Raw genomic sequence first — 21,673 nt, forward strand, 5'->3', positions numbered from 1 at the left:
TTTTTTTCTGAATTTTGAAACAAATGTTCTCAGAAAATCTACATGGTGCGTACCACCGGTTCGGGAACTAACCTCGGCGAGAAGAGCCGGCGTAAGAAACTCGCACGGGGCCACCTTTTACCAACTTTTTTAAAAGTGGAAAATAATAATAGCTTAAGCTTATTTACACTAGGTATGTAAAAAGTATATAAAAGCGACTGACGGTTGTCAGCTTATTACAATACATAATAGACTGATTTTTTGATGATGATGATAGATGACTAATTTTTTTTCTTATTGGTAATTGAAAGACCCTTAAAAAATAGAAACATCACTGAAAGAATTACTCTGATAGCTTAAAAATTCACCAAGATATGACAATTCAAATATCTCATAAAATAGACCCGCCAGAAACGCTCCATACAAAGTGCTACGAAAGACTGACGTCAGTCTTTTGTAGTTTGTACGCATCGGGAGACAACTTTGTTCGATAGGTATATTAAATATTGCGTTTATGAAAGTGGTTTCTTAACAAAAGTAGCTTTTAATTGCATAAGGTATCGAATGGTATACAAATATTAAGAAATTTAATTGAAAAAAAATCGACTTGATTATTCAACTTTGAAGGCGCATAACAAAAAAAAATACAAATGCTATCGAACTGAAATTTTGGGAACACTTATTTTTTACCATGATTTCTTTATTTTATTAACAAAATTTAAAAGTATTTTGGACGCGGCAGAGCCATGCTTCGGCACAAATGGGCCGGCTCGACCGGAGAAATACCACGGGCTTGGGCTACAAAGGGCGAAGAAGGTCATGACAAATTTACCGGCGAAAATTGCCAGCAGAGTCACCGGGAATTTTTATAATTTTGTAATTTAGAAGACAAGACTTATTTTATTACTTATTGATTATGTTTATTTTTATGAAGCATTTTTAAAATAGGTTTTGATGATTATTGCGCACATGTTGCCTCCCCCGGGAGTGTATTTATTTTTTGTAAAATGTCTACAAAGTTCAGGTACTGTTATATTTGTTTGTTTTAGACATTAATTTTCGAAAATTTTTTTATTAACCGAAAATAATACCTAAGATTGCCATTATTGGTTCCGCCACCAGAGCCATTGTGCTCCCTGCTTTATGGCGAAACACTAGAATCACGACATTTTCCTTCGGTTTTCCTTCCTGGCGCTATAACTCCAGAACGCACGAACCGATTTCCACGGTTTTGGATTCGTTGGAAAGGTCTCGGGCTCCGTGAAGTCTATAGAAAAAAAAATCAGAAAAACCTTCAAGAGAAAAGCAGGAAAATAGGGAAAATAATTTATGGCAAAACAACGTCTGCCGGGACAGCTAGAATTTCATAAAAAAAAAGTAGCCTTGCAAGCAGTCATCCTACTCCCAGGATGTACCATCGTTTATGAAATCATTGACCTTGTAATTATAGGCTTTGGCACACAAACGTTCTTTGACTTACTCTTTGACTTTATACTATAATTGACGACGCCCGCAACTCCGTTGCGCCAAAATTCGTTTATCGCGTGGGAACCGTGCATTCTTTGGGATAAAAATATCCTATGTTCTTTCCCGGGACTCAAAGTATCTTCACACCCATCAAAATCGGTTCAGCGGCTTAACTGTCGCAGACAGACACACTTTCGCATTTATAATAATAAGTACTAAGCATGGATGAATATGGATGTTTGTTTGTGTCATTGTAGCGTCTAAAATGATCTAACTTAGATGAACACGGTCTCAATAGATTCGTTATGGCCCGGCAACATAGGCATATAATTTGGGTAATGGGATTACAGTTTTCAACTTTTGGTAACAGTACCTATACTTTTTTTTTTTTTTTTTAACGGGCTTTGGCCCACCACACATTCCCACCACTGTATAACCCTTTGAAAACCCTTTGATATGATCTCAGGGAGCCCGAGGGACATGCTAAAGCTGTCTTGGGACCCGCAACGAAATTAATCAGAAGAAAATAGGAGGAGTAGGAAGAATTCCAGATTCCCTCCCCATATAAAGCGGGAGACAGCACAAGGTTGCAGTGACCGAAAGTCAAAGAACTGGAAGGGGGAAGCACCACGGGAATAAACGTTAATAATAATAGTGACTACTACGCTAGAGCTAAATTAATTTATTGTGTTAGACTGTTGCCAGTAGTAATTGTGACAAAAACGCTTGAAGGCACGGAAGTTCCTAGCGCTGTCCACGAGATCACCGTAGTATGCGACACCAGATGTACAGTACAGTACCTATACTTAATGTTTTAGGGGTCAAGGGCGAGTGCGTTTGCAGCACGTTGGGAAGACACGAAATATTTGGGGGGTCACAAATAGGTCCAATACCTATGTTGAAATAAAACTCACATTATAGGAATTGTCTACATTCGGCTAACCAATAATTCGGCTAAAATACCATGCATGCCATAACGATTTCGAAGCTGTAAATACAATCGACGACGATCATGGACAATAATCTTCTTCATGTCACATTTGTCCATCAATGCTCTTGGATTGCGCAGTTTAGTAACTAATTTCATGCGAGCATACTTCATGTTTACTTCTTTTACAGGTGATGTCTGCGGAGGTGTCCGGGGGGTGTGTGAACAAGGGGTTCGAGGGTGTCGACGACGGCTTCCACACCATAGACCTTCGCACCCGCACCGATGATGCCAGGGTGAGTGTTCATGGCTTAGGGTTATAATAACTAACGTCCAGAGGTAGAGACACGACAATCTCAAAAAATGCAGACTTCAGAAACCAATATTTTGTATTGAAATAATTTGTTAAAAGTAGCTAGAGAACTATCAAAGTAGGATTTACTTTACGTAGCACAAGTAGAGTACTTTTACCTCGTAGAGCATACAGTAAACAAAATATTATAATGCAGCTAATTTTCTACGGGAATTTATGCTCCACCTAGAGCACTCAGCATCTCTAACGCAAGTAGAGTATTCACCAAGGTAGTGTCTCTACATTCATCCACATATTATTATTTATTATGGTGAAAATACTCAAATTATTATTAAGTTATTAAGTCCGCCTATGTACCAACATTGTGCAAAAACATAAATACTTAAATAAAATACTCAATAATTATTATTGAATATTGTATCTTTACAAAGGAAAGTATGCTCCACTAGGAGCACCCAGCAGCCAGCACCTCTAATGCAAATAGAGTATTCACTAAGGTAGACACTGTACACTGTGGTCTGTGCTACATATTATTATATATTGTGATGAAAATACTCAATATTTATTATTGAAAATTGTATTGCGTCGTCACAAAGGAAAGTATGCCCTACCTTGTGCATCCAGCTAACGCAAGTAGAGCATTCACCACTGTACGTTGAGCCACGTAGGGTCAAACGGGAGTATGCTCTACCTACAGCACCCTTGCGCAAGTAGAGCATCCACCATGGTACACACTAATACACTGTATATACAGTAGCGGGAATCGGGAACCCTCAGTACTGTGTGGGGTGGCTCCGAGCGAGGTCCGGCCTCTGTACCCTCGCGCGCAAACTTTTCACGAACGCGCGGTGCGAAATGCTATAAGTGTTCTTGCTGACTTTGTATGCGAAATGGTATGTATGTTTCTTTTTTAAAGTGTAGTTTGATAGGCTTTAAAATTTTAATAGAGTCAGATCTTTAATCTATTTTGATGAATTTTTATTAGGTACAAAAAATGCTTTAGTTAATTATAGTCAGGTGTTACTTTGCAAGAATGTCCATAGCATAAAATGTTGTGGGGAGATTGCAAGAAAATGCGAAAAAAATGTAATAAAGTTAAAAAAATATTATAACTGATTTTAAAGCATTAAAATAATTATTGTGTACCAATTCCTTAAAATAAATGAATGATTCTGACTCTGAAAAATATTTGGGTAAAATATCATAATTGCCTACTTAAATTTCCTTAACGACTTGAATGCATAACAGTTATTGCTAATTTAACACTGTTATTGCCGTGACAGACACTTGAATGCTATTTAAATGTAAATAATTTACCAAATTATGCTGTAGCTCATTATGAAAACAATTTACAAAAACTTGACTTTGAAATTATTTTCGTTACAATCGACAGTCGCACGGGTGGTAAAGAGTAAACTTATTAGACATTGTCCTTAGTCTTAAATACAAAACGAGCAATTCTTGTATATATATAATTGGAATCTCGGAATCGGCTCCAGCGATTTTCATAAAATTTAATATATTATAGGGGGTTTCGGGGGCGATAAATCTATCTAGCTAGGAATCATTTTTAGAAAATGTCATTTTATTCGTGTTGAATCGAATACCGAGCAAAGTTCGGTCAAATAGCTAGTTATTATTAAAGAAAAACAAAATACATGTTTTAAATGCCGAAGATAAAACATTTTTATCTTCGGCAAATGAAACCGTAGTATCTTAGAACTTCATTGACTTGCACATTACAAGTTTTTACAAATGCTGCGGCGGTGACTACATCACCCATTAACAATAGTGGTCAGACAGCTAGATTAATTAGTAATCGCGCAAGATCTTACGCAACGCTGTGTTGGGTGTAACTCAAGGTACGCGCTTAGGTCCGCTGTTGTTCTTCGTTTACATCAAACATTTGAATAAAGAATAGTTTTAGATTAATTGGTTTGGAAGCCACCTGAGAAGTATACAATGAATGCCTATTACCAAATATTTTATTCATTGGAAATAACACCATTCACCAGCTGTATATGTAAAACGATTATATTATATTATTTATAATGTTGGGCAAATGTGAATAACTTAAGAGACAAGGTATGTACACTAAGGTCCAGTTATTATGAACTTGAAGAAGACATAGTGACGAGTCAATGTACTATCAGCAAAATTGCTTCATATTTATTTATACGTGGGAGAGCCATGCTTCGGCACGAATGGGCCGGCTCGACCGGAGAAATACCACTTTCTCACAGAAAACCGGCGTGAAACAGCGTTTGCGGTGTGTTTCGCCGAGTGAGTGAGTTTACCGGAGGCCCAATCGCCTACCCTATTCTCTTTCCTACCCTATTCCCTTCCCTACCCTCCCCTATTACCCTATTCCCACTTAAAGGGCCGGCAACGCACCTGCAGCTCTCCTGATGCTGCGAGTGTCCATGGGCGACGGAAGTTGCTTTCCATCAAGTGACCCGTTTGCTCGTTTTCCCCCTTATTTCATAAAAAAAAGGCAAATGGAAGACCTATGTTATTTGGTCGGGTTATGTCAATATAATTGTTAGTCGTGAACGTGATCTGTCGGCTGGGTTTGACACAACCTGATCAAATTATGTAGCATATCCTACTGCCTATGATTCAATTTCTACACCACCATACTCTAAGTAACCCAGTGTTTCGGCTATGCGGGATCAGCTATAGCTCTATCGGCCGTTCCACATATCGCCTTTGAAGCGCGTTGAATGGCCTGAATGGGCGCATTCATGTCGTAATGGGCGCACAATGGCCAAGCCTGTCCCACATCCGACCAGCCATAGGAGACGGGAGTGACAGATAATGTGGATGATATTCAGCTAAATCTAGTTCTGGTGATAAGCTATCACCAGAACTAGTTTTAGCTGAATATCATTATAGAGGGCGACCTATAATAAAAAAAATCAGAAAAACCCGCGCATTTTAATCACACTCCATTTCAATCAAATCACACGCATTTTATACGTGGGAGAGCCATGCTTCGGCACGAATGGGCCGGCTCGACCGGAGAAATACCACGTTCTCACAGAAAACCGGCGTGAAACAGCGCTAGCGCTGTGTTTCGCCGAGTGAGTGAGTTTACCGGAGGCCCAATCCCCTACCCTATTCCTTTCCCTACCCTCCCCTATTCGCTTCCCATCCCTACCCTCCCCTATTACCCTATTCCCTCTTAAAAGGCTGGCAACGCACCTGCAGCTCTTCTGATGCTGCGAGTGTCCATGGGCGACGGAAGTTGCTTTCCATCAGGTGACCCGTTTGCTCGTTTGCACCCTTATTTCATAAAAAAAAAAAACCCCCGCACTCGCCCAACGCATTCAAAATGATACCGCGGCTATAAATGTGTGTAATTACTCTCGTAAAAGCGATGTAGCCTCTTCAATTCGCGCAACATTCAGTCGTACAACTCATATTGCAGCACGGCCTGTATATAGAATCAAAGAAAGCGACAATCAAATCAAATACTATATCTACAGGTGTAACAAAAATAAGTGATAATTCTATAAGGTGTATACGTGTTCCTTGTAGAGAGTTCACTGTGAAAGTAGCAGCGCTGAAAGACCGAATTTTTTTTTACTATTCTGTGGGGAAACTCGTGACGCTCGGGCCCTTGCCCATACAAAAGTGAAAAAAAAAATTTCGTCATTCAGCGCTGCTACTTTCACAGTGAACTCTCTACAAGGAACACGTACACACCCTAAAGTATTATCACTAATTTTTGTTACACACTGTATACATATAAAAAGGGATTTTCAATTGTGTTAGTAACGCTAAAACTCGAAAACGGCTGAACGGATTGAGCTAATCGTAGTCTTAAAATATTCGTAGAAGTCCAGGGAAGGTTTAAAGTGACACGATGTTCACCGGGACAGCTAGTTAGATGATCAAAAATTTAATTAGTACAAAATAAGCATAATCTATTTTTGCGCAAATCTCATTTCACGTTAATTAATAATGAAACTAACGTCTTCAATTCAATAGATAATTAATTAATTACAATACATGGATATTGTACAACATTAAAAATCATTATTCAATAATATTAAAGTTACTATTTTTAATTCCAAGCACCCTAAATAAAGTATTATTAACTAGCTTAGTACCTAAGTAATAAAAACATACCGGAGTCTCAATAATATCGCTTTTAAATTTTAGGGCGCAAAACATGAAAATTGTATAGCAGCCGTATATTTATGAATAGTTGTCCTATCTCGGGACACCAACTAAAAAACTGGAGCAACATTGACACAATAGGTGCCACGTTGTCCTCTCTAGTGCTACAAGAGCGCTTCAAAAGCCTCACATTTTTACGGAAACCGGCAAAGACATATTATGCACGACTATTTATATAAGAGCATTGATTTGAACTTCAAGTTTCCACTCTCCTAATAAAAAAGATAATGGAAAAATTTTGCAACGTTTAATTCAATCCTTGCTGTTTTTCTCTGTTAAATGACTTTTCCGATATGCCATACAAGACGAATACAAGCAGAACTTGTATAGATATAGCTGTGTACATGTTTTTATTAGTAACTAGATGTCCCGCGCGGCTTCGCCCGCGTAAATTAGGAATTTTACAGAAACCGTACATTTTCCCATAAAAAATATTTTCCCCGTTTTTCCCGCATTTTCCTGAGTTTCTTTGGTCGTATTAGTCTTAGCGTGATAATATATTATATAATATAGCCTATAGTCAAACTATTTTTAGAAATAAAATAAAGATTTTTTTTTAATTATCACTTGACAAACTCGAGTCTCGATCTAAAAGACTATGAAATGGTATAATATGGTAGTGATGATGATGATGATGATGATGAATGTAATTTGCATAGTAGCATATGGTTCCTGTTCTTAAAACAACGCCGAAACTCCCAAACTTGTATCTATAAAGAATCAGGAGTTCTCTCAGCACCTTCCGAACCACGGTATACCAGGTATATCTCGGTGCAAACTTTTACTTGTTGGTAGCATATGCTTAGAATACTTCTCACGAAACCGAAGTCACCACTCGTTTCCCTATAAGTTTTGAGGAGTTCCCTCGATCCTTCATCAGATCACCACTTTTGTGGATATAAAAATCGGGTAACATACGGCGGAGTAATCGTTGAATATAAGAAAACGAACATAACACCTCCCCCATTTTGAAAGTCGGTTAAAATTGTAGCCTATGTGTTATTCATCAGAATAATATACATACATCAGTATAAGCTATATTATTGTAAAGTTTCATTAAAATCCGTTCAGTAGTTTTTGCGTGAAAGAGTAACAAACATCCATACATCCACACATCCATACATCCAAACAAACTTTCGCCTTTATAATATTAGTAGGATGTAGCCTATAATATACTAGCTGTTGCCCGCGACTTCGTCCGCGTGGACTTCAGTTTATAGCGCGCGATGTCAGCAAAATTGGTGTCAAAAGCTTTTATAAAAAAACCCTGGTACCCCTTAAATCAATACAGCTTTGCAGTGTGCACACAATAAGTATTTCATTTTTTTATATTAAACTTTATATTTTATGCCAAATTTTAAAGCTTATTTAGCCCTCCAATTACACAACTTTACCCATAAACTATTTATCATCGATAGATTTAAGGTTACGTCACTGCACAGATAAAGTACTGAGTTATTTAATACCGTAGAATAGATATAACAATCGAAAAAAATCGAAACTTATATGAAAGATGATACCACGTCTTATAGAAAGACTTTTGAGCAAGCGTCAGCGCGATGTAGAAGACGCACGGCGCCATCTATTATGAATTGTTGGAACTAACTTAATTTGAACAAATTTACGCATTTTCACCCCTTTACAACCCTTTTTTTCCAGTAAAAAAGTAGCCTATGTCCTTTCTCAGGCTTTAGACTATCTGTATACAAAATTTCATTACAATCGGTTCGGAAGTTTTGGCGTTTGGCGTGAAAGCGAGACTGACAGACAGACAGACAGACAGAGATACTTTTGGCGTTTGGCGTGAAAGCGAGACTGACAGACAGACAGACAGACAGAGATACTTTCGCATTTATAATATTAGTATAGATTATGTGCACACTGCATAGCTGTTTTTGGGTATTTTGATTAATTAAGGGCCGCGCTACACCGGAATGGAGCTGCCAATCGAGGCGAGCACTTTCAGCGCTGCCATTCCGGTGTAGCGCGGCCCTAAGAGGGGTACCACTTACCAGGGTTTTAAAAAGTTTTTAAATTTGACACAAATTTTGTTGACACCGCGCGCTATAAACTAAAGTCCACGCGGACGAAGTCGCGGGCAACAGCTAGTATATATATAATATTATTATAATATTATTAAACATCATATTCTAACGTATTAAAAACTATAAACAAAAACATACTAACTAATAAGTATGATTAGTTCTATGTTACAATAAAGTAAAAAATAAAACGCCATCTGTTGAATCGTATTAGAACTAAAATGTTCATTCCATTGATATATTTCTGGATTTTTTATAATATTATACATAAAATATGTTTAAGATTTTTGAAATTTTATTTTAATACACATCCAAGACCCAGGAAAATTGAAAACTTTTTGTTCCGCCTGTGGGACTCGAACCCAGGACCCCCGGGATGAGCGCTGGCCACGCGCAATGCGAATTCATTTTCATCGAAATTTTCATGGAAATAAGATATTTTCCCACATCAAAATGTAGCCTATGTCCTTTCTCAGACTCTAGAATAACTGTATACAAAATTTCATTGCAATCGGTTCAGTAGTTTTGGCGTGAAAGCAAGACAGACAGACAGACAGACAGAGATACTTTCGCATTTATAATATTAGTATAGATTATCACGCTAAGACCAATAGAAGCGGAGCACCAATGAAGAATGTTTCAAAATCGGGTGATTTTTCCTATTGTGCTGCGTAAACGATAAAAGTTTCGCAAAAATTGGCAGAATTTTCTTTATTTACCCATGAATTAGTTACTCTCTCGGGTCTGTGGCTGTTTGGTTGTTCGTTTTGTTCGGTGTTGCTATGTGTCTGTGCGGATGATTTTCTTGCTCTCTGTATTCGATGCCTATCCCTATCCTGGCTGAGGCGAGCCTCATGCTCTACAGATGATTCTCTTTCTCTCTGTATTCGATTTCTATCACTATTCTGGCTGAGGCGAGCCTCACGCTCAACAGACGATTCTCTTTCTCTCTGTATTCGATTTCTATCACTATTCTGGCTGAGGCGAGCCTCACGCTCTACAGACGATTCTCTTTCTCTCTGTATCCGAATTCTATCATTTTTCCGACTGAGGCGAGCCTCACGCTCTACAGACGATTCTCTTTCTCTCTGTATCCGAATTCTATCATTTTTCCGACTGAGGCGAGCCTCACGCTCTACAGACGATTCTCTTTCTCTCTGTATCCGATTTCTATCACTATTCTGGCTGAGGCGAGTCTCACGTTCCGTTGACGATTCTTCATCTCTTGCTGAACGTGCTCTTTTGGCATTCACTGTACTACGACCTATGTTCGAACGACGACGTCTTCCAGGCATGATCGTATAGTAATACCCACAAAGCAACAAATAACCCAATCGCAAAGCAAAAACAAAAGTCCGTTTTTCTAACCAAGTCAAATATATTTTTATCGACAATTCAGAAACCAAAGAACCAGAAACAATAAATATCTGAAAGAAAGCGCTGTGGTTGCTCCTCTGCGTTACCGTCTGCACAACCACACAATGACGAAATACACTATCTACTACAATAACATAAGCCCGAAGCTTATGAGAGCCCCCGGCCGGTTCCGCCGTAACCGCTATGTCCCTCGGCCGCCGCCGCGCGACATATTTTTTGATTCCGCGTAAGTTTATACGTTTGAAAACTTCTAAAGTATTGATCGAAATTGTATAGTGTAAAAGACAATTATAATCTACATTTAATGTCTTAGCTTCCAAACATGTTTATTTGGATAAGGGTTAATGTTGTAAATTGTTAAAATCGCTTCGTAAATAAGCCATTATTTTTCGTAAAAAGTAAAGAACAAAAATGGCTATTGTGAGTTATCCCTAAGAAATAGACATATACCATCGCGGACTTTTTTGTTTACCTTATTAAGGTGTACAATACTGTAGTACATTATTTTGATCTATCTCGTAGGGTTTAGCCAGCGTTTGCAATATAAACGCAAAAAAATGAATTTATTTACGACATAACATTAGAAACCTCTAAAATTATCAGTGTTTCTCTACCATATTATGCATATGTTATACATATAAACCTTCCTATTGAAACACTCAATCTATTAAAAAAAACTGCATCAAAATCCGTTGAGTAGTTTTAAAGATCTAAGCATACATACACACATACATACAGACAGCGGAAAGCGACTTTGTTTTATACTATTTAGAGAAGGAGCCAAGTCTTCAATAGGGCCTATGCTCTACAATGCTCGTTATTTCGAAAATAGAAACTGTTTTCCTCGACGCACACCGCAGGAGTAAATAAACGTAATTTTTTTCGAAGGGGTATCTGCCAGTGCTGCTGATAAAAACGGACAAAACCACGGGATACAAGTAATAAATACAGTGATTCAGAAGCTATTGTACCGCCTACAGCATCCCGAATCGTTTCTGTACACATAATCTTCTTATTAATCCTAATTGGTGACTTCAGGAATTTTAGTTGACGTTTTTCTACAATTCTACAGCGAATCATTCTATTTACATCTTGACATCTCGTGATGATACATAATAAGATGATTAGTCATTGATTGTAGATGTAAGTAAGCCTGAGGCAAGGACTCTAGATCAGGGGTCACCAATTAGTTATGCTCGAAGTCCATTTTAAGTAATGAAATGACCTTCGCGGTCCACACATTTTATATAAAAATAAAAAACCGGCCAAGTGCGAGTCGGACTCGCGCACCGAGGGTTCCGTACAAACCTGCAAGGTTTACAAAGTTCGTTCATTACGACAATCGAGTCATAACTATGGTATTTTTATTGCAAAATGAAATTCATAACATTACAATGGGGAAAGATGGAGGAGCATAAATTTAAGACAAAGATCTCTTTATCGTTTAAGTAATCCTTTATTTTATATTAACACATATCATTTATCTATAATATAACTGAAACACTTATACTAGCCTTGCAGCAGACTATCGGCGGCGGCGGCGGTCGGTCGCGACTTGCGGTATCAATGGTTGTACTTTTGCGTTTTGCGTTTTTGCGTTGACTTAGAATTTTTTTTTTTCACGGGTTAAAGGCAATTAGATCTAAGTATTTGATATGAATTTCAACTTGATAGCTCTACGCGTTCATGAGGAAAAAAGTAATAAGTTTATATTTATTAAAAAATATATATTTTGTAATGTAACTAAAAATTTAAGGTTTTCGGAATTTTTCCTTTATGTGTGCTATAAAACGTTGCTTCATGCCAAATTTCAAGATTCTAGGTCGACTGGAAGTACCCTTTAGGTTTTGATTCCCTTGCGAGTACTTGCGAGTTTCAAAATATGCAGCTTAAATTGCTGTTTCTTTTGAATGCGTTGACATAGAAGTTTGATTTTGTTACAGCTTAAAGGTATTATAGACCTGAGTATTTGGTATGAATTTCAATTTAATACCTCTACGCGTTTATGAGGAAATGGGTAGTAAGTTTAAAATTATTAAAAAAAATATATTATGTGATGTAACTAAACATTTATGGTTTTCGTAATTTTTCCTTTATCTATGCTATAAGACGTTGCTTCGTACCAAATTTCAAGATTCTGAGTTCACGGGAAGCACCCTGTAGGTTTTGATTCCCTTGCAAGTGTCGAAAATTTGCGGCATAAACGGCTGTATCTTTTGATTGCGTTGGTTTAGAAGTTTGATTTTTTCACAGCTTCAAGGGACAGTAGACCTGAGTAATTGATATAAATTTCAGCTTCATACCTCCACGCGTTCCTGAGAAAAAGGGTCTTGACAGACGGACGGACGGACAGACGGACAACAAAGTGATCCTATAAGGGTTCCGTTTTTTCCTTTTGAGGTACGGAACCCTAAAAAACAAAAGTAATTAAGGAAATTACAAAGGTATTTACATATCAATGAGAAAAGTGTCATTTTTGTAGCTTATTAATCTCTCTGATGTTTGGAGTGAAATTGGTGCAAGCTAGTTATGTTCATCAGTAAGTCGAGACCAAAATTTATTTTTAACGAAGTTCATTTTCGAAAATGCTTGGTCCGCACACAATGGGTCGGCGGTCCGGATACGGACCGCGGTCCGCCATTTGATAACCCCTGCATTTCGTTAACACCTTCATTTCGTTGAAATTGCACTGGATATGTAATTGTTTCGCAACAACAACTATTTGTATATATGTCCTTTCCCGTCTCTTATACTTAATCGGTACAGTCGTTTAAGTGTGAAAGGTTACAGACAGAAAGATACACACTTTTGCATTTATATTATGTGTACAGTGTATGGATGAGGATTTGAAAAGCATACGCAGACTCAGAGTTCCTAGCGCGCCTATATAAATGCCGTTGCGCGTCTAACCACTAAGGTATCATGAAGCAAAATAATAATATTAGAGTTTATTTATTTAAAATTTAAATGGTTCCCATAATATACTCATCTGAGATGGGCACTGATCTAGGAGATTAAGGAGCACCATAAGTCTCAAGTGGGCACAGCAGTAAATCTCGGTAAATGGATTTTGACAAACTTATTGGTTCCGGTGGGCGGTGCATGCAGCATGCTTCAATCAAGCAATTTGTATGACTCGAGTGCGACCGGTCAAGTGCGTGCTGGCACGTGCACGCATATTATATGCATCTTGTTACTTGTCATTTGTATTCAATAAAAGGGTTAAAATTGCTCAATTGTTTGTGACGTCACGAAATGTAAGGTAAACTGTTGAAAACCAAGCATAGGACGAGAACTCGCAAAGACTTCAATAAGTGTTAAATTACATAAAGACGATGAGACTGAGAGATATTAAAGTTAAGTAATCATTAAATAACACTTAGTACGGCTGAAATATGTCTAATAGATCATAAAGTCAAGTTAGTTATCGTGACAGTAAAGTTAGTCTTTACATTCCACTCTACAATGCGTTATGTGTTATGAGTTACGACACAGCAAAGGTATACCCTTTGCGCTAATCCCATTCCAGGTTTACCAGTAGCACCTAACGCTTTTCTCTTCCAGGTGGAGCCCGGAGAGCTGCGGTGCGGGTGGGGCGCGCTGCGGCCGGGCTGGCTGCAGCGGTTCCGCACCGCCAAGTGGGCGCTGTTCTGGCTGTGCTGGGCCGGCGCCATACAAGGTGAGGAGGATGAGTTTTTTTTCCTCAACTAGCTGTGAGGTCTTGGCACATGGTCTTCGATTTGAAGTTTGAAGTTTTTAAAACAAGATCTTTTTAAAGGTTTTAAAAAGTTGAAACGTCAAAACAAGGACCATGAAACAGCTGCTGGTTCAAGGTTTTAATGAGTTTTAGGCACGAGATTCGATACTTAAGCCGTCCTTTAACTGCCGTACTCAGAGTGGAATAATAATTACTTACATAATTGTAATTAATTCAAAATTTTCACATAAGCCCCATACATTATCTGTCAAACTCTTTATTAAATTGTAGGTTAATCATAATTAAATGTCTCTAAGGACGGCGGTTAATAACTATAAGCACCAATCAGCAATGATGCGACCATCGCACATTAAAACTGCCGAAGCATTCGAAGTTGCTCTAGAGAAATAGATAGTTATAAAAGTGAGATTTAATCAATTTATTAAGTACAAATTTTAAAAATGCTCAAATTTTAAGCTTTAACATACATTTTTCCATACAACAAGAAGATATCGAAGTCCTCCATCACCCTTCAAAGCTTCATTCAACATAATTACATAGCTTCTCGTCGTCTCTTCTATGACCTGTACTAAATTGTTAGACAATGATGATGACTAACCGCGTGCAAAATACAACAGTTCCAGCAATTTACGCCGCGGAAGCTATCACGCAATGTAATTGGCATGTCGTTCGTATTATCCACGACGCTAAAACAAAGGTATTATGACACGCTATGCAAATGTAATACTTCGCTAAAGTAAAGAAAACGACCAGCTTGTTGTCTTCACTTTCTATATGGTTGTTATAATAATATTTTTGGCAAAGAAAAAAATACTAAATTTTAATCAATTAATCTATATTAATATATGTATATAAACCAGTTAGACTGCAAATTAACAAGGTATTCTGCAGATTATCAAAGTCAGTAATTATCAAAGCAAAAAGGTTATTCTAGTCTCATTAAATTACACAAAACAGGTTCTTGTTAACAGATAAAACATTTTATTTAGTTGTAGAGAATTATTCAATATATTTTTTGGACATAAACAAAGGAATAAATTATTAAATTTTAAGTAAAATGTTATAACTCCACTAATAAAATATAACAGCAGGGCTAGCATGGCCACAGTAGAAATACGAAAGTATAGATAAACTGCGGAGAGAAATTGAAGGTGCCGTTCCGATCTTTACGGTGGCTAACCGCGACCGACATTTTGTATTTCTACTTTGGCCATGCTAGCCCTGCAGATCATATCAACTAGAAAAAAAACAATCAAAACAATAACAGTCTTACCAGTTTTTAGGACTTTTACGAAGGACGAGAATGGTAACCAATATATGTTTATTTTTCTCTGTGATGCAAATAGGTAAAGTGCAATTAATATATATTTTTTAAATCACACTTTAACTATGGTATCAGAGGATCTGCAGATTTCCTAGGTAATATTCTGCATTCTGACGGTAACTTAAATATTATGCATTTGTACAAACGTATAATAGTCACCAGAGGTAAGAGTCGAATGCACAAAATATGTAGAGATCTCCTTTTCTCTATAAAAATATTCAGAAGTTATATTAGAACTATTAAATAATCTTTGGGCTGAGGCTGAACTATAAAAGTGTTAATATAGGTCAACAAATACTGGATTTAGTTTCATTTCGCACTATATTAAAGCAATAAGGTACAGTTAGCACGAACCACCTTATGAGTTTAATAAAACCTTATTAGGTTACGTTCAGACGTTGCTTAGCATTCGTTGGCTTAATATACTGGAAATAATTAAATAGTTGTGTTAAATATGAGACAGGTAAATGTAGCATTATGAATCTCATATCCAGGGTTGAGTTCAAATGAAACTAAAATCATAATTAAATTAGTTAGGTATAGTATGTCAATTTTTATGCACTCTGAAATGTTCAAACTGCTCAAAGAGGACTAAAAACAGACACAAAATGTGGACTCTACATTTTGTCCCACAAAAACGTACCTAACTAGACTCACGTTGAAATCAATCGGAAGCTTGATTTCCGAAGACTGAAATAGATAAAAACCACTTGGTCGCAACATGATTTTGGAAAACTTGTTAAAGAAATGTAAACAGTACCTACACACCCACAATTCGTTCATTTTGATCCGGGATAAAAAGTGTCCTATGTCCTTTCCCGGGACTCAAATGTATCCTTATGCAAAACATCAAAAATAGGTTCAGTGGTTTAGGCGTAAAGAGGTTACAGACAGAGAGACAGACACACTTTCGCATGTATAATTTCAAGTATGGATATTGGATACGGACTTTTATACGTGGGAGAGCCATGCATCGGCACGAATGGGCCGGCTCGACCGGAGAAATACCACGTTCTCACAGAAAACCAGTGTGAAACAGCGCTTTCGCTGTGTTTCGCCGAGTGAATGAGTTTACCGGAGGCCTAATCCCCTACCCTACCCTTTTCCCTTCCCTACCCTCCCCTATTTCCTTCCCTACCCTCCCCTATTTCCTTCCCTACCCTCCCCTATTCCCTTGTAAAAGGCCGGCAACGCACCTGCAGCTCTTCTGATGTTGCGAGTGTCCATGGGCGACGGAAGTTGCTTTCCATCAGGTGACCCATTTGCTCGTTTGCCCCCTTATTTCATAAAAAAAAAAAAAAGATAATACACATTTACAACTTATTTCTAAATACAAGTTAGTAAGTATCATAACGTGGTGTACATCCTTCTTCAAGTGAATACTACATGCAAAATAAATCTAAGTTACAAAAATGGTGCTAAATTCTTGTTACCTAATCTTTGCTTACAATTTTATATAAATTATCTTTGAATAATGAGACAGAAGTACCAAAAATATCGATTTCACCGCAGGTCTTATTGTATGAGGCACACATTCGGTATAATGGGGAGTTTTGTCCATAATTTGTGTGGTGTACTCGTACAGGTATGTCAAAGGTTTTTCTATTTCGAGTACGGCTGCCCGGTCGAGGAACTAATAAATTGATCTTATTTAGAAGTGGGGTGCTGTCTAAATTCCCGTTAATTAATTTATGCAAAAAAACAATATCGGAGATGCGACGTCTATGCTCCAGTGAGACTAAATTGAAGTGTGCTAATTTAGCTTCATAAGAAATTAAATTTTGACAAAGGTTTAGAGAGTAACATAAATGATACAAGAAGTGTTTTTGCAGTTTCTACTGACTTTAACTATAGTCGTCAGAATCATTCTGGAAATCTCTGCCTTGAGTAAACGCTTAAGTTTTCTGTAAAGCCTATAAGCACTTATCCAGGTGAAAGCCTGGTACTTATAGATAAACGAGCGAACAAAACCCGCTATAGATAATCTCAGTCACAAGACAGTGTCTTCCGTGTCCCGGTGTGTCCCGGTGTCCCGGTGTATCCCGGTAATTTCCCCCGGGACGTCTGCTCTGTCTCCGTGTCCCACTACCGGATATTAACTCCTGTCAGCGACGATTTACAGCCAAAGATGTATATCGATATGATTTGGATGCACAGATATTATGCTTGAAATTACGACGCTAGTCAGAAAATTTTATACATGACAAAATAACTTGTTTCGTAACTCGACTTCTCGTTTCGACTAAGTATAACAAAACATATTGCATTATTTGTTTAGAGATTGAAAGTCGCAATGATACTTCTATTTTAAATATTATTGACCAATAGCGTTGGTCTCTGTTTCGTCTGCCTTTGAATCTCTGGTAGCACATCTGGCTCTAACATTATTTAGTATTATTTCAGACGTACAAAGTACTTATAAAGCATTATAAACTTTGAAGCAACAAAAAATTTTAGAACTTTGTTCATAAGCACAATTAAATTAGTTTGTTTTAAACTGTAATTAGAGTAAGGTGGATAGAAGATATTAAAAAACTTACTCGGAGAGAAACGTATAAATATCCAACTTCAAGCCAAACATAAGTGCAGCGTACTCGGTCGTAGATTGTAGAGGTAGAGCAGAAAGCTACTGGAATTATTATAGTCAACCTATTCTGCTACTTAATTTCTAAATAATAAGTAGGTAGTCTCTGAGTAATAAGTTTTTTATTATTCAAAGCATCTTAGATTATAATATTATAACATGTTATTATGTTATTATGAAAATCGAATCACATGATCTGGCGCTACAGTGGAAAAATAAAGTAGGTACTCGTACTTACAAATGTAGGTAAAAAATTTCCACCTTTCCTTTTGGCTCTTTTGACAGCCTTGGATGAAAGTAAAACACTAATTAAATTGACCATCTATAAAACTAGAACATTAATAATAATCTGGCCCAATCCTAATGTTTTGTTTACAAAATTGTGATATCAATCGGCTTTTCTAATTCCTATCCAAAATTAAAAAAAAGTTGAGCCACACAATATGTAGATTTCCAAACATAACGTCTTCATCGAATTCTTCATTAGCCCATTAATCATTGTGCAACTTACCCCATAAAGCCGAATCCAGCATTCCACCAACCGGGGAAGTTGGACCATAAATCTGGCTTAGCCGCTACCCCCTCCCCCCTGTCCCCCCTCTACCCCCCACCAACAGGTGTGCATGACTTAGTTACATCGCTCCCACACCCCGTGACGTGGCCAAATTAAGACAAATGCGGCGGAATATGACCGTTTGTTTTGGTTTTATTGAAAAATATTCCGGAAGTAACTCGCTATTCGGTAGTGCCAATGACTCTGCAAAACTGGATTAGGGAGTAGTTTAAAGTTTTATACTCAAAACGTATTGGTCTAGCGGTAGAGGATTCTCTAAAAAATCAGAAGAAACATAATAATTAAAACAAAGTCCATAAATATTATATTGAAACGAGCTTTTGCCCGCGGCTTCGCTTGCGTTAAGGAGGATACAAACTTTCATCCCCTATTTTAACCCCTTGGAGTTGGAATTGATTAAAATCCTTTCTTAGCGGATGCCTACGTCATAACATCTACCTGCATGCCAAATTTCAGCCCAATCCGTCCAGTGGTTTGGGCTGTGCGTTGATAGATCACTATGTCAATCAGTCAGTCACCCTTGAGTTTTATATATAATATAGAACAAGAAGAAGATAGAAGAAGAAGATAGAAGATATTAATGTAGAAGTTATTTAATTAATAAACTTAGTGATGATCCATATTCCTTATCTTAAAATGTAAGTTGTTAACACTACACAAAAATTAAACAACGTTGTACCTTCATTAATTTTAACATGCATAAAATTTCAGCGAACACACAACATATTTTGTGCACCCAACATTTTGTTGCATTAAATGTGCAATATTTCGTAACAATAAATAACGTGGAGAGCACAACAAAATACGTACTTAGCAATAAGGCAAAAATGAAATTCCGCCCGCCCTACAAATCATGGGCTTATAAAATTAAACGTGGCTACCCGCCCGCCTCGGTAGCTGCGGCGGTGCTACACTCAACGCTATATTGTAGAGAGATATTCGAGAAATGACCGTTCCCGAAATGATGTTTGAAGATTTAAAAAATATGTTCATTGAATAGAAAATTTTGCTACTAAAGCTTTTAAATTCTTACATACCAGACACAACCTACCTTAGGATTTAAAGTCTTCATTTAAAAAAAGCTAGCTAACCATTAATTACTTAAAGTTAGTGGATTCAAAAAAATAAAGCTATACTTGTGCTTCAATCACTTTAATATTGTAGAGCGAAATTCGAGAAATGACCGTTCTCGAAATGATGTTTTAAGATTTTAAAAAATATTGTAATTTAATGGAAAATTCTGTTACCTTACTGGAGCTTTTAAATTCTTCATTTATATTGTGTTATAAAGGAGGTTTTTCAATATAATGTTGTGTTAATTTTTTTCCTAAACCTACCTTAGGACTTAAAGCCTTCATTTAACAAAATAAAATGGAAATTATTTCAGATTCAATAGCTAATGGTTAATTTATTCTGGTGAATTAAAAAAAAAAAACAAAAGCTGTGCTTTAACTCTACATCTACATAAATCTATAGCTTAGCTCTCACTACACGCAAGCTCTGCGATAGTTTATGAGCGCGCGCCGCTGAATTTACATTCATTGCCGGCGTAATGAGCTGCCGGTGACTAGCACGTGGGAACCGAGCTAACTATACTATATAGCTTAGCCTAAGATAAATCTAGGCTTATCTTGGCATATTTACAGTGAGAATGCTATACTATAGGTTATTTAGCCTAGCCTAAGATAAATGTAGCCTTATCTTATTAAAGTGAGAAGAAAGAGTACAGGTTATATAGCTTAGCCTAAGATAAATCTAAACTTATCTTGGCATTAACTAACAAAGAGCTCGGCGTGTATTTTAATAAAGATATAGTTTGTTTGTTGTAGATCTGTGACTGACGATGGTATTTTTCCGAAGTTAATTTGATTCCCAATTACATGGCGTATTATATTATTAGGTTGGGGAAAAAGTTTCTTCGCATTTTATATAAAAATTCAAAGGTTTTTTTTTAATTTTTATTTACAATTTACTAAAGTATATAGGTGCCATTTTGTTTGATAACTTTTTGCTATCTTGTTGGTAGGGAGTAGGGACATGATCCCATTGCTATAAAAAATTTGGGGCTTCTGATGAAAAAAAAAAACAAGTGCAATACGAGTGATTTTGGCAGTCCTCTTGTGATGTCAACCTGACACTGCCTAAGAAATTCTGCAGCAACCGAAACAGGTGGAAATCTGAAGGTGCAAGGTCAGGACTATACGGCGGATGCATAACCACCTCCTAGCCAAACTCCCGTAATTTTTGCTGAGTGGCTAAAGATGAGTGAGGTCTAGCTTTATCATGGTGAAAAACCACATCCCTCTCATATGAATAATGCCCTTCCAATCCCACCACACACACACAGCATCACCTTGTTGCGAGTTAATCCGGGTTTCACCACAGTCTGTGAAGCCTGACCGGCCTTTGACCACGTTCTTTTTCGTACGTTCTTGTCGTACGTGATCCACTTTTCATCACCAGTTATCAGCTTTTTTCAAATGCGCCAAAACCGTTTTGTGGTCAATCCCCAGCTCTTCAGCTACATCGTAACTACTAATATGCCGATTTTGCTCCACTTTTCAAAAATTTTGATTGAAAACGCTACAAACCCAATTTTGCGCTACTCTCAAAGATCAGCATAAGGTCCATAAATATCACAAATATTTACCGCGGCTCGTATTGCATTTTTACCTTTTTTGTAATAAAATTGCAAAATGTATCGAATTTCTTCATTAGATTAACTTACTTATAATAATTATAGTTAGTATAAGTACTTAAATTAATTTGTAACTTTAAGGCAAAGCTATAGTTTGTATCGTAATAATTATTGTAGCACTAATTTTCGCCTGAAACACAGGGTATCCTAGTTCAGGCAATACTATAATAATTAAATTTATACTTATTTATTTAGTTTAAGTAGCTCTAATATAATAACTGTATATCACCATTATTGTAAATACTGAATAAATATTATTATTATTATTATATTTTAACAATAAGTTATAAGAAAAACAAATGAAAATCTCACATTTACCTAATTTGAATTTGGAATTGTCTTCTGTAAAATCTTTTAATGATACCAAAATCAGCCAGATACAATTGGTATGGCCCAAGAGATTTTATGACAAGTTCATACATACTTGATACTATAATGCGAAAAGACTTGTTCCTCAACCTATGAATTTACAAGTTACAAGCAA

At 36.9% G+C, this 21,673-nt stretch overlaps 1 protein-coding gene across 2 annotated transcripts in view; it reads left to right on the forward strand.

The window, feature by feature from the left end:
• The window catches only part of LOC121730358 (solute carrier organic anion transporter family member 4A1), a 62,465-nt gene that overhangs the window by 3,084 nt on the left and 37,708 nt on the right, over positions 1-21,673 (forward strand). The window contains exons 2-3 of one of the 2 annotated variants that reach the window (XM_042119367.1): positions 2,566-2,670; positions 13,856-13,970. In XM_042119367.1, the coding sequence (XP_041975301.1) occupies positions 2,569-2,670; positions 13,856-13,970 (217 nt within the window). In that variant the 5' untranslated portion in view covers positions 2,566-2,568. Of the gene's footprint in view, positions 1-2,565; positions 2,671-3,485; positions 3,581-13,855; positions 13,971-21,673 lie in introns of those variants that run through there. The other variant, XM_042119368.1, reaches the window with a different exon arrangement.

This window comes from Aricia agestis, chromosome 9 (genome assembly GCF_905147365.1).
Source record: "Aricia agestis chromosome 9, ilAriAges1.1, whole genome shotgun sequence".
In the NCBI taxonomy this organism is placed as follows: domain Eukaryota; kingdom Metazoa; phylum Arthropoda; class Insecta; order Lepidoptera; family Lycaenidae; genus Aricia; species Aricia agestis.